Raw genomic sequence first — 14,115 nt, 5'->3', positions numbered from 1 at the left:
TGCACTTCAGGGTCCGGACAGAGACAGCGGATAGGCAGTGAGTTGCCCTACTGCTCCTAAGCTGCTTTGCAGAACTTTGAAGAAAACACAAGTACTTCAAAGTTCAGTAGGTTAAAATATTTATTACTTGATTTGTAATAATAGGGTAATATAAAACAGTGCAGAAAACGCCTGTAAAATTGGCAGGAAAAATAATGAAATAAGGCCAAATTCTGACCTGCAGGAAATGGATTCCGTTACACTGACTTCAGGGGAAGTGTATCTAATCATACTGGGTCTGAATTAATCCATAAATCTTATTACCATTGCCTTCGGTGGTAATAGTTTTGTTCTAGTTATTAATAGGATCTGATTCATAAATTCATATGAAATATTTTGGATTGCTTAAAAGCTATGGACCAAATTACTTCCTACTAGTAATTGGTAGGTACCAGTAACTCTGGTTTAATTGGTAAAACAGAAAGGTCTAACATGGATTTAATCTTGAGTTAATAACATTTGATGGTCCTGATAAGTAAATTTAGTACCTGTTTTCATCCAAATTTATCTGAATGTAATATCCATGACTAACTCGAAGCGAAGACTCAACCCAGCTCATTTTAAATCAGGAAAAGTGAAAGAGTGGTAAATGTTTGAGCAACCTATAAGCTGGCCAATGGCACAAAAGCTGACCAATGGCACAAGAACAATGCACACCTCTCATATACTTCTGTGTTAAGAACAAAAAGTATATCGAAGAGGTAGAAGAACCACACTCCCTGGCTGTCAACTTACAGTGCTTGAATTGGCCACACATTTATAGAAAGCATCTTCTCCGCCTCTTTCAATTCTTAGGAATCGGGAGCATCTCTGAGCCAGATGATTGTACCTCTGTGCTGGCTCCGTGCTGGAAGTGGCCCAACTTCTGCTCAAAAAAGACCTTAAACCATCTCCTTTGCCTCCCTTGTGTGAGCACATTCAGGCCACCCCAATGACCGCTGAATCATATATCCATAGAACCACAGAACAGCCCAGGTTGGGAGGGACCTCAAAAGATCATCTGGTCCAACATTTTTTGGGAAAGGGAGCCTAGACAAGATCATCTAGCACCCTATCCAATTGCACCTTGAAAACCTCCAGTGATGGGGACTCCACCACAACTCTGGGGAGGTCGTTTTCCAGTGAATGATTGTTCTCATTGCAAAAGCTTTGTTCTGTTGAGATGAAACCTCTCCTGGTGCAACTTGCACCCATTGCTCCATGTCTTCTTCATGTGGCTCCTTGTGAAGAGAGAGTCTCTGTCCTCTTTGTACATGCCTTTTAAGTACTGGAAAACTGTGATGAGGCCCCCCCTGAGCCTTCTCTTCTCTAGGGAGCCTCTCTCCAGCCTTTCGGTCATCTTCGTGGCCCTCCTTTGGACACTCTTCAGTCTTTCTGTGTCATTTTTGAATTTTGGGGACCAGAACTGGACACAATACACCAGGTGTGGCCTGACAAGCACTGAGTAGACTGGGATGATCACGTCTCTCTCTCTGCTAGTAATGCCCCTGTGGATGCAGCCCAGGATCCAATTTGCCTTTGTTGCCACAGCAGCACTCTGCTGACTCATGTTCAGCTTGTTGTCCACCAGGACCCCCAGCTCCCTTTCAGCAAGGCTGCTCCTCAGCCACACAGATCCTAGCCTGTACTGGGCTCTTTGGTTATTCTCACCCAGGTGCAGGACTTTGGACATGTCTGTGTTAAACTCCATACAGTTCTTGCTTGCCCCTTCTTTCAGCCTGTCCAGGTCTCTCTCTAAGATGGCTCTCCCTTTTGCCCACATCACCACCCAGTTTAGTCTCATCAGCAAACCTGGTGAGGGTGCTTTCAATCTCATCTTCCAATACCTTTGTGAAAATGTTGAACAGTATGGGGTCCAGTATCGATCCCTGGAGGACCCCACTTGCAACAGGCTGCCAGCCTGAGTAAAAACCATTGATCGCCACCCTCTGAGTGTGGCCTGTGAGCCAATTTCCTACCCGTCTTGCAGACCACACATCCAATCTGTGTCTTGCCAGAACTGTTCCATGAGTTGGTGCTTTCATGGCTCCACATTGTGGCTCCACTCCTCTTCCACCCAACAGCTCAACACCATTACCGTGACCGGATGTTCTTGTACTTCCTCAAGGCCCCAATTGTTTTGCTAGAATTAGAAGAATTTTTCAGCCTTTCCACTTTTCCACTTCTTTTCATAAATTGATTCTTCTGATTTGAGCAGTATTACTGAGTAAGACAACTCTTTTTTGAACATATTTCAAATAAATGCAAACTTACTTCTTCTCTTCCTGACTGTATATTCTGCCTCAACAGTGCTGATGAGAATAAACTACAGGTTACGAAAAAGTGGCAAAAACTACATACAGATTATGAAAAAGTGGTACTCCCGAAATAGTGAGCTGAGAGTGAAATAGCCATGGAAATTCCTTTTCTAACTTGTGGTAGGATTGATCATGCTTTCTTTCTTGCTGCTAGAAATGCTTATATATGTAAAATGTTGGATTAAGTAATAGTTTTAATCAATTGATTCTATTCCCTATATCAACAAGGTAATTTGCTGTTTTTCTGTTCCCTGCCAGAGTGTCATCCCAGTAATTCTAATTCTGCAGCTATGAAATGTAACTGGAAACCACAACAAATGATACTGTTGTGGCATGACATTGCAGAAAGCATTCATGTACTTTTTCTCCCTTTTTTATCAGGCGTTCGAAAAGAAATATTTTTTGTGTTTTGTCAAAATGTTTTAAGGTCACTGAAGACTTGTAGGCTAACAATAAGGAAAACTAATGTAAAATTACATACAGAATAATTTATTATTTTATGAGGAAAGAGGATGACAAAATAATTTTCCTGTAAGTTTGCAATGTCATGTGGAGATTATATATGTTTGCATTTACTTCACTTTCTATTTCGTGACATACTAAATTCACACTTGCCCACATTGTAGTTTCATATTATTCATCAAAGCAGGAATTTTTTTGAAAGGCCAATGGCAGAGAACAATGTGATACTTGGGAAAACCCAGTTTTCCAGCAAAATCTGGCTTTGCAAATTCATTACATTCTGATGTTTCTACTGCTCCCCTCTCCAGTGCTATACCTAGCCATTATAGAGGAACTGATTTTCATGGTCATGTCAAACATAAATCAAAGTAGAGCATCAATTTTCTTAAGGTATTTCAGCAATTAGACTGTGAATGTTGACCATTGCATTACTGGCGTTAGATTCCTGCACAGTAATATGCTATTTCCTAATTAAACAACTGCAAAATACTTTAACTGATAGGAAATAGCACATGTGGACATCCATCAATGTTATTTGATATTTGGATCCAGCTGACATGAAAATGTAATGTAATATGAAGTGTTCCTGATGCTCTATGTCTAGATGGTATAAATTCACCAAAACAAACATATGAGCATGACAGCTAGATACTTTTCTTACTTGTTTTGACAATCACATTGTTATTTCAGTGGAATTACATGCTTTCAAGCTTTCAACGTGTGATGTGTGTCAGTTGCAGGACTCTAACACCAAATTAAATTTAAAAATAAAAACCTACAGAAGTTTTGATTGTCAAGTTTTTATAGTGTTCTTCCCTCAATTATTTCTTTTTTTTATCACTTGAGATCACCAATACAGCATACATGCTTCTTGACAAGCCCTTTCCTTTCAACAAACCACAAATTAGTGCTTTTAGTTTCCATTTATAAAACTAAACCCATGAAACCTGATTACTCAATATCCATGCAGACCTTTCTTTGTCCAATTCAGCACTATTTTAGGACTTGCTGTAAAAAATGGCAGTCTATAACCAATTTAAAAGTGCCCTCTGTATCACAGGTTAAGTCTGCAATTGAGACATCCTTTCTTTAACTTGAACGTGAGACTTACCATCTTTAAAATTCAATTGTAAGATAAACCTATCCAAATCAGGCTCATATTAAGATTTTCTTGTCAGTTGCGTATCTGGTAAGTCAAATTAATATCTAAAAGTAACTTTTCCAGTTTTAGTTATTTTTAAGACAAATATATGACCATGTAAGAAGATAAAGTGGTAAAATGATAATGATATTCTAATATGGTTGCAACTGGGATTACTCTTTTATGGAATAAGGGTATATTTTTCTGTTATAGCACTGTTTCCCAAGAGATGTAAAAACTAATCAGAAAAAGTAATTATTGCTTCAGTATAGGTGTCCACAAAGAGAGTTAGGGTTGTAACGGCATTAATTCAAGCTTGACCTTCTAATCTGCATACCTACCTGCAGATAAACATGAAGTCAATCATGAAAGACAAATTGGAGTGTGATGCTATGGTGTCTCTAGGACAGTGAATGGCATTTTTTTGGAGTATATGCTTGACAGAAAACTGAAGACGCTTCCAAGATCCTCTCTTAAAAATGTGCCTTTGGGCAGTCTTTTATTGCAACCCAAGTGAAGTTTGATCTTTTCTGACCTTTTACTCTTAGGTTACTTCCTGACCTTTTTGGAACCAGTAAACAATATCACTGTAGTCCAGGGGCAAACAGCAATCCTCCACTGCAAGGTAGCAGGAAATCCATCTCCAAATGTCAGGTGGCTAAAAAATGATGCTCCAGTAGTTCAGGAGCCAAGACGGATCATCATCAGAAAAACAGATTATGGTTCACGTCTGAGAATCCAGGACCTGGATACAACGGACACAGGATACTACCAGTGCGTGGCTTCCAATGGGATGAAGACAATAACTGCAACAGGAGTGTTGTTTGTAAGGCTCGGTGAGTTCCTGGCTTTTGTAATTACTCAGACTGCTTTATAGACTAGGTATTAGTTTTCACAATAGCATAATGAGAAATGAATTTGATGTTTTAAGAAGAATTCTCAACACGAAAGGAAATAAATAAAGCCGTTGCCTGGGGCCTCTCCCCCAGCGCAGAACTTCTCAGTTGAACTTGATACCCGTTTACTGGTAATAAAAGAAAGTAAATACAGATGGAAAGGTCTGTAAATACGTAGTGAAGAAAAAATTTTAAAGTGCCAGTATAAAGTTCAAAAAGGTAACATTTCATTGCCTGGAGTTTTCACTCTAGTGCTGAACTCAGTCTGTAAAAAAAACTGAAGAGAAGAATGAGAAGCAGCTTTCTACGTGATGTTCATAGTGCTGGGCCCATCCTTGTGAAATATCACGTCTGTGCTGCTATGTGAAGCCTGGCCTCAAATTCTGCCCTTTGAGAGCTGAAGGTACACCATACCTTTCAAGAAGTACTTACATTGCATTTTGGAGACTTAATCATACAGCCTGGAAGGCAGACTTTTATTTAGTTTGCTTCTGAAGCAATGGGGAAAAAAATTCTAGGGATATTTTCCTAAAACTTCTTCTAATTTTGTAATGAAGATAGTTAACTCCACAGTTTAGTTTGTAGTGATTCATTAAGTCCTGGGTATTGGACCTTGTTCCCGCTGTGACAAAGGTTAAGAGCATACCCTTGTCATACCATAAACTCTGATAATAAGGCTCAGGTGGGGCTTATTAAGAGGTAAGTGGTGTGTCAAGATAACACATTGTCTTTTTAACAGCCTGTGTTTTTATGGCAGGATATATTTTCTAACAAAAATTCAGTCCACTCAAGTTGCTGCCTGAGCAGACAGAAAAATAATGTGATTTTTATTTGTGGCTTTGAAAATAGCAATATATAATTATATGCAGGAACGCAGAGGGTTTTGTTTGAATCTTGAGACAAACCTTCCTTAAAGAGACAGTTTTCTTTAGATTGCTATTGACTTTTTTTTATGCTGTCGTCCTTAAGCCAAACTTGCCAGCAATGTTTGTTTGTTTTATCTTTACAGGTCCAACAAACAGCCCAAATCACAATCTTCAGTAAGTACTTTTTGGAAGATTACTTAATGCACTCTGACCAATTTTGTTCTGTAAGAATTTAGTTCATAAACTCAGTAAACACTGCCTGCAACCACAGTGTGCTTGCTAAAAATACGTAATTTGATCGAAAACTCACAGAATGGGTGAAGCTTTTTCAGACAGGGATAGCATTGTGTTACAGTGGGTTTTGGTTTGATACAATTTTCTTGAGCAACTTCTGCTTGCTTATTTCATATTTTGGACAAGCAAAATACCACAAAGTCATGATGTTTGAACAGTAATTTTTTACAGGGCAAGTATGGGCTGGAAGAGTGGTTAAAAATGAATGGGTAAAATGCTTAGGTTGCTGCAGTTGTAAATTTACCCATGTTATATTATTATACCTTGAAAAGTCTTTGAGTAGCTAGGTAAAACCTCTGTTTGTTAGTGTCATTTGACTTTGGTGGTGATTTGGTGATTTTTTTTAGCTGACTGGGCTCACTTGCTGATCCAGTCATAAGGATGAAAATAGATCAGTTCTGTTTCATCATTGTTGCTTTATGTATTAGTTTTAGTTTAAATACTGCATATTGTATAATTTCTTGAAATAGATTCTGCTCTTGATCAATTAACGGAGTGTGGAATGCAGTCTGAGGCCTTTTTATGTGTTAATGGCATAAAATTAGTGTTGGTGATGGACTAATTAAAAAAAAGAGAAAAAGTAAAGACGTGGATGCTTTTTGGAAGTACATTATTGATCAGTGTTTGCGGTCTCTGAACTCCCAATGGCTTGAGTGGAAACACTTTAAATAACTGCAGTGGGCTGACCACTAATCCATCCATCTTGCAGGTACCTCACTCCGTCATCTTACATATATAAAAATAATACCACATGGTACAGATTCTTGTATTTTATATGCACAGGAAATGTAAATGAATTTACAGGATTTCACCATTATGGGGATTTAACAAGTTTTCGTATTTTTCTTAAAATTGATTGCTAACTATTGAAGATTAAAAACAGCTGTTCATGACACGAGTACAAAAAAATGTAATCATTTTTGTAACCACTGAAATCCTACTTCAGATCTTACAGCACTTCAGAAAACTGTTATGCACCTGTTCTACAAAGTAGAAAAATAGTGAGATACCAGGAAGCTCTCTGATCTTTTATGAGATCAGAAGACAGAGACTGGTACAAGAGACAGCACTGAAATATGCATAGTGAAGCACTGAACTGAAGTTCAAAGAACAGTTCTCAAATGCAACTGAAGAATAGCAAGCTCTGAGCACAAGGTGAAAAGCTGGGAACCAAGTTTGACATTGATTCACTTTTTGTTATTGAGCAAATAATTAATCTTATATCTTTTGGTTTCCCTAGTATTTCCCAAACTCTTCTCCTTCTCCTGAGCATTAACTTATTAATATTTTACAAATATCAACATAAATAAAAAAATTCCAACTGATGAAGTGAAAAAAATTTACTATATGACACATATTTCTTAATTACATGCCCCTGCCCCCTGGCAAGTGGAAGAGAATTAAGGTTCCTGAGCCATCTTTCATTCTGGTTTTGCCTAGGTTTTGAATGCTTGACTATTCCACCTTTGCTGGTTTTGTACTCTAAGTTAAAATAAAGAAAGGAATAACAAACAGAAAAAAATCCTGTCATTTGGATTATGACACCTCTAAATTGGTCTTGTACCAATAGTATTGGTGGTGGACCTGGAAACAGTAATGTGCCATCATTGTTTTGGACCTGCTATTAAAAGGTGAAGTGAAGAGTGCGCTGCTGGTTGATTTTTTTTTTTTTAATATCCACTAGATTGAAGAGAAAGCTGAGAAAAGCTTGAGGAAAAACATGTTCAGGTCAAAGGTTTAGTGAGAAGTCGTGAGGGACTTATCATATGAGGTCCAGGAGCTTTCAGGGATTACGGATCTTTGCCTCATTGCATGCCTGCTCCTGTTTCAGTTTTTTTTCTCTTTCCTACTTAACCAGGTTTTGCCCATCTTTCCAAAGTTCCTATCCTTCCTTCTGATACTGCCTTTCTTTTTTTTTCTCTTCTTATGCCTCACAATTGTTCCGATGTTCCTCTGCTCTATGCCTCCTACCTAGTCCTTCAAATAAAATGCCATAATTTGGCAGTTTTTTTTTTTTCTTTTCAGAAACTGATTATGATTTTTTTTACTGAATGTTTTGTATAAAATCGTGCAGGTCAATTTGTAAGCCAGAAGAGAGGAAAGGGGTAAAAGGTGAAACAAATACCTAACTGCTTGGAAGGAGCCCACATGGAACAAAAGGCTCTTTCTGTTTGCTGGCTGCACAGCACAGTCTTGTGTTGAGCCACCCAAGAGCTGTTTCTCCTGGCATTAATGCTTCCAAAAAGACACGCTTCAGTGGAAGCACTGAAACCTAAAACCATTGTAACTTGGCTTAAAACTATACCTACTGAATTATTAAGGGATAAAAAACATTACCTATGTAGATACCATCTAGCAAGGTATTTTTATGCAGTCCATGTGTTCTGCTGTGGATTTCTGGAAATTATCTGCAATTAAAGATTGCCAGAGATCAAATGTGCATTATGCAGTCAGATTTGCCAGTGCACAAAAGGGCCCTGACCTTCAGGTAGTGAAGTTGAGACATTTCCATAAAATTCTAAAAGTAAAAACTTTCAACCAAATACATAGTCTTAAACTGGTGTAGATTTTTCTGAAAGGGTGGAGAGGTCTTTATTTTCTGTGAAGGTCCGTATCTGTAAAAATTTCTAGGGAATTTTCTGTAGAAATGGAAAAATACAATCCGAATTACTTTATTTATCAAAAATATTAAAATTATTGAAAATATTAATAGCTAGTACAAATCAATTTACAAAGGAAATAAAATCAAAACACAGTCAGAAAATTAGTCTCTGACCAGCCTTTGCTGTCCAAAGGACTGTGCTGCTAGAGGACTGTTCTACTAGAGGACAAGCCAACAGGTTGAATCCTTTCTCTCACTGCATAATGCTACTACCTTTTGTATCATTAACATTATTAGCTTTTGCCCTTTTAAAGAGAGACATCCTGTCCGTTCAGAAAGGTACCAGTGTGTGGAAATAAAATAAATGGGTAGCAAATACCAGAGAACGTTTATTTAGCATGATTTAAAACTAAGCAACGGTTGTTAATCTCTTGGAGTCTAAGAGTAGGAGGGCAGAAACAGTTGCCTTCCCTTGTAGAGGTGTTGCTCTTACAAGATAACATTATTCTGAAAGACTACATGTTCTCTAGTCTAATGTATTTTTCTCTTGAATTGAACAGTTAGATTGAATTTTACCTATTGGGCAAATTCCTGTTTTGAAGCTCTTTAGATTTCTCATTAAGGCTGTGACTGTAGTGGTGCCACCTTGAAGGGAACCTGGGATGGAAGATACGTGGGAGTTTGTTGGCTCTAAGGGCTTCTGGAAAATCTGATGAGGCTTTAGCAGAAGTGAGGAAGGCACAACAGAGTACAGGCAGAAAGAAGTATCTATAAACTCAGCCCTTGCCAAGTGTAGGTGAACAGAACTGGCTCTGTTGCCAGTGCTGCACTTTTCCCCATATGACCTTTCTGCAGTCTGCTGAGAATGCCAGGAGGTGAACGTCTCCTTCCAGAGCCCTGTGCAGGGGAACCAGGCTTTCTAAGAAACTTTGAGAAGTCCCTGTTTTATCAAACTCTGACTAAGATCAGTTCTGAGTTTGCAATCACTGATGTCTGTATGCTGGACGCTTAGAAGGAGAAATAGGTGAGAAGGAACACTGCCATCAAGTAGAAATTATCATTACTTTGGGGAGGAATTTTTGAAGTATTAATCATTCAGAATAAATTTGCATGCTCTCATGCCTTATTTTCTTCAGGTAGTTTGGGACAACAGTAAAAATTTTAAGATTCAGTCCATTGAAGAAAAGTAATGAAGCAATTGTAGTTGAGAAAAAAACTGTTCTTTCAAACAATGGAGAACAGAATGTCTTTAAAAACTAGTAACACATCTGAGTTAAAACTCTGGTGAGGAACCCTGAGGCTGGGGTGGGCAATTTATTCTATATGGCTCTGCATATCCCATGCCTTTTCTCATATAGCCAAAGCATATCTCCTCTGTGACCCCAAAGGGGACCTTCTGCATGATGTGACGGGCACTCATACAACTTTATGATGGGGGCAAGTATATTTTCATCATGTGATAAGTCTCCACATAATTATAAGGTGGAAAAGGGAATATGGGGCCTTGGGAAAGAGGGTGGAAAGGAATGGGTCATCAGAGCATTTCACCCTGAGGCCACCTCCCTGCCCATGGCTGGCGTCTTCCAGGTAAACGACAGTAGCTGGGACAAATAGTTTTGTAAACTGGATCTGTCTGGCAAACCAAAGGTACCCAATATCATGTTAAAAAGGAAGAATACTTTCCTTACCGTCACACAGCAGCACCACTCGGGTATCTTCCTCCTTTCCTCGGGTGGCGTGGCAAATACTCTTTAGTCTCAGTGCAGTTCAGCCACTGATAACATTTTTAATCTTGCAAATTATACAAGATTACCTTAAAATTCACATAAACAGATGTTTTTATAACCAATATAAGGTTGTCGCAACTCAGACGTTACAGTGTTTATTCAGGCCCATGAGGACCAGGTGTTCAACGATGGGCCTCCTCCAGAATGACATATGCCCGCCTTTTGTTTCATCAAAATATACACTTAGCTGAGATGACCATATTTGAAGTATATATATTTTTCTAAGGTATTTGTGGTAACATGTTGAAGTTACAGAATAAGTGCATACTTTGTGTGCTGGTTTCCTGTTTTAATCAAGAAAGAAGAAGGATTTTGTGATTAAAACACTGGACTGTAATTTTAGAGGTCTGGATTCAATTTCAGGCTGTGCTCCTGTCTCCATGTGTGATTGCAGCAAGTTGTTTAACCTTTGTCTCTCCGTGTTTCGTACATCAAATGGAGATGGTCGATCTTGGGAATCTTTTGCCTTCTATTATGGGATCAGATAGCTTCACAGTGTTTAGGGTACATTCTCTCCCCATAAAGCATGGAATGTTATTCCTATTTTACGAATGAGGAACTGAGGCACAGATTATCTTGGGCTGGTCTACATTAAACAACATGTGTTTGCCTTGGCAGATTTCCTGGCTCCCTGACAATCCAATTTGGGGATCTGGCTGAAACATGCTGCAATTCCCTCCTAGCCCCTCTGTGTCGGGTTCCCTTTTTCTTTCAAGGTTGGGGGGGAGGCTGTATTTCACCCTGGTGTGGGGTTGGGGCTCCTTTCAGGGAATTTTGATCCACAATCTCAGATCTGCTGCTGGGTTCATCGGTTTAAATGTCCTTTGACAGTCGCTCAGGCTGAGACAGGAAATTTGTAGAGGAAGGAAGGAGCTGAAACCAAGGCTGCACTAAACCATTTTACACACAGTTTTCTCTCATCTATTTTAGAGTATAGTTTTTCATACAGTGATTGTTTTTACTCTAGCTATGTAGGATAGAGCCTAGTAGGGCTCATAAGTATACTGTGTCACAAATAATATGTAACTAAAAATTACACTCTGGTCTGTTCAGAGCTGTAGAGTACACTCAGAAGAAGCTGACCCTATGTCTTATAATGGAAACAGTGAAATTGTTATCCTAATCTTACTTTCGTGTTTCAAAAATACATTCTTTCTCCTGGAAAAACTCAGAATATGTGTAATTCAAGGCAGAGTTAAAGAGCGGTGGAAGTACTGGTTTGGGTTGCTTTGCACCACACCAGATCCCAGCTTCTTCCCACGCTATGTTATTTCTTCAGCTTTAATCTTCCACTTAAATCTTTTCTAATCACTAGTAAATAAATGATGAAGGATCTAATGCATTTTATACTATTTAGTGATAGAAGTAGAAATTCAATATATGCTTACAAAATTGACTAATTTTAAAAGCCAGATGTGTATTTAAACAAATATGCATAGCATCTTGGAGTAGACACAAGTGTCTGTATTCCTGCAACTTGTTATCTGGGGAAACTATTGCAAGTAGTAGTTTTTTCCTTTCCTTCAAAGGAAGAGAAGAACAAAGGAAAAAAGCTGACAGGGAATGTAGAAAAAAGGATACTAGTTTGTTTCAATCTGTTATGCTCACTAATCTACATTGTTCAGAAACCCCCCAAAACCAAAGGGGAGCCAAGCATACGCAAAGGTGATTAAAAATAGACCTCCAGGAAAGCTTTACTTTCTTTGTGCTACGGTATAAATCAAATGCCCCTGAGACTTACAGTGTAATGCAGCTACCTTGCACTGCTTTAATGAGAGAGCCTGGTTGCAAAGACAAGAAAGCAGCCCTATAGCACTTGCCTGCTGTTGAGCAAGGTTTCCAAATACCTTAGGAAGAAGAAGCGATTAGTTACACATCTGTCTACTCTTAACAGTTAAGCTAACTTAACGTTCAATGTGAGGAAGCACCTTTGTACTTCTGATTAGCAGTACTGTCAAGATACTTTTAAATGGGTTGGATTAAGCAGCGTAATGAATGTAATGCTTACCACTTTGCATTTCTGTATGGGACTACAGAATGCAGTATGCCAAAGCACACAAACACTTTCTTTCCTAAGAGTTCTGCTTTCCAAAATTTAGAAATTTAGGTTGTTGGTGGATATTAAAGGAAGTTGCTGGCTTCCGTAGTGGAGAATTTACCCACAGCCTGTGTCCTGGGAGAGCCTGCTTCCTACTCTGCAGAGCAGTGGTTAGGTTTTTAATAGCCAGCAGGCTATCATATCAGGCAAGCTGTAAGGTGCAACTCTTGAGATGTGCAATGTTCAACGAAGAGCCAAATACAGCTCTGACTTTGTAAATATGTGACCCCAACATGCCCTCTTCCAGCAAATTCCAGATCAGCAGCAGGTGCTTAGGTTTGGGCAGCTCAGAGAAACAATTTGTATTAAACTACCAAAGAAGTTGCAAGCGAAATAAGACATTTGTTAATCTGTTTGAGGATATATGTAAATTGATATTCAAAGTAGTAATGGCCCTTGGGCTTTTGGCAAGTAGCTACTGCAGCTGTTGGACATCCCTGATATAACCAGCAATCTTTAGTTTGTTTTGATTTTACTTCCTCCTTCTCTCCCTCCCCTTCTTTCCTTCGTTCAGTAGCTTAAATGGCTTTCAAAGTATTTATTGTATGTCCTACAAAAGGACAGTTATATGTCCCTGAGACTTCCTGTCAGCATTTGATGCCACGTTGAGTTTAATTAGAGTTCCTTAGGGTGCTGAATAGCCTCTAAGTGCATACAAGGAAAAAGTGAATGTTGTAGTTAGGCACAAAGATAAAGGAACACTATTCTAATGAAAAGTAGGTAATTTAACAGAACGAGATAATGTTGTAACACCACACCGTAAATCATCCTTTCCATTTTTATGGCTTTATAGTTAATTTTTCTCTACATTATTTTGTTCTCCGTTCCAGTTTGAAAGAGCCAAACAAACTAATTTAACATACTTGGGAAAAGGTGAAACAGATGGTACAAACTGATAAAATTTGAACATTTCCATTCAAAACTAAATAAGTGATAGAAGGCATTGTTTTAAAAAAAGACTAAGGAAATCTGCTCATTTAAATTGGTAGTGCTCTGTTACGTCTAAAATTTGAAGCATTTGAAGTAATACTAGTCTAAAAATAAAGTTGCAAGAAGCACGTCTGATCAGCAGTCTCTGTCATGCTCCTCAAAAAGGTCAATCATAAGCGTCCCATTTCTCATTTTCTTCAATCTGACAATAACACAGAAGAGGCAAAGGATTACTTTAGGTGGGATGCAAACAATTTTTGATATATCACAGAAACTTTGTTTTTATACATATGTGTGCACACACATACATATACTTCCCCCCCCAAGTTTTTCTAACAGTTCAGTTTGCAGGCCAGAAATCATGTTTACCCCTGCCTTACCATGCTTTCGTTCAAGTTGGAAAATCAGTCTCTTCAGTTCAGTGGGACACTCTAAGCAGGCTGACCTGCATGTAGAAATCCTGATACTTTCATCTGATTCAGTTTTGCAAAATTCCCTTGAAAAAACCACATTTTTTCACCTGCCTAATGCCAATAAAGTAGTTCCAGATTGCAAAACAATGAGTAGAAGGGTAAATGAATAGGATAGGATAGGGGATAGGATAATAGGATAGGATAGGATAGGATAGGATAGGATAGGATAGGATAGGATAGGATAGGATAGGATAGGATAGGATAGGATAGGATAGGATAGGATAGGATAG

At 38.5% G+C, this 14,115-nt stretch overlaps 1 protein-coding gene across 1 annotated transcript in view; it reads left to right on the top strand.

Moving 5' to 3' along the window:
- Positions 1 to 14,115, top strand: part of ROR2 (receptor tyrosine kinase like orphan receptor 2) — a 60,808-nt gene that overhangs the window by 17,264 nt on the left and 29,429 nt on the right. Inside the window, exon 3 of the mRNA XM_009287197.1 lies at positions 5,845 to 5,875. Within this exon, the coding sequence (XP_009285472.1) occupies positions 5,845 to 5,875 (31 nt within the window). The remainder of the gene's footprint in view (positions 1 to 5,844; positions 5,876 to 14,115) is intronic.

The sequence above is a fragment of the Aptenodytes forsteri genome, unplaced genomic scaffold (genome assembly GCF_000699145.1).
Source record: "Aptenodytes forsteri isolate BGI_AS27 unplaced genomic scaffold, ASM69914v1 Scaffold169, whole genome shotgun sequence".
NCBI classification, from domain to species: Eukaryota; Metazoa; Chordata; class Aves; order Sphenisciformes; family Spheniscidae; genus Aptenodytes; species Aptenodytes forsteri.
This window is presented reverse-complemented; position numbering and strand designations above follow the sequence as displayed.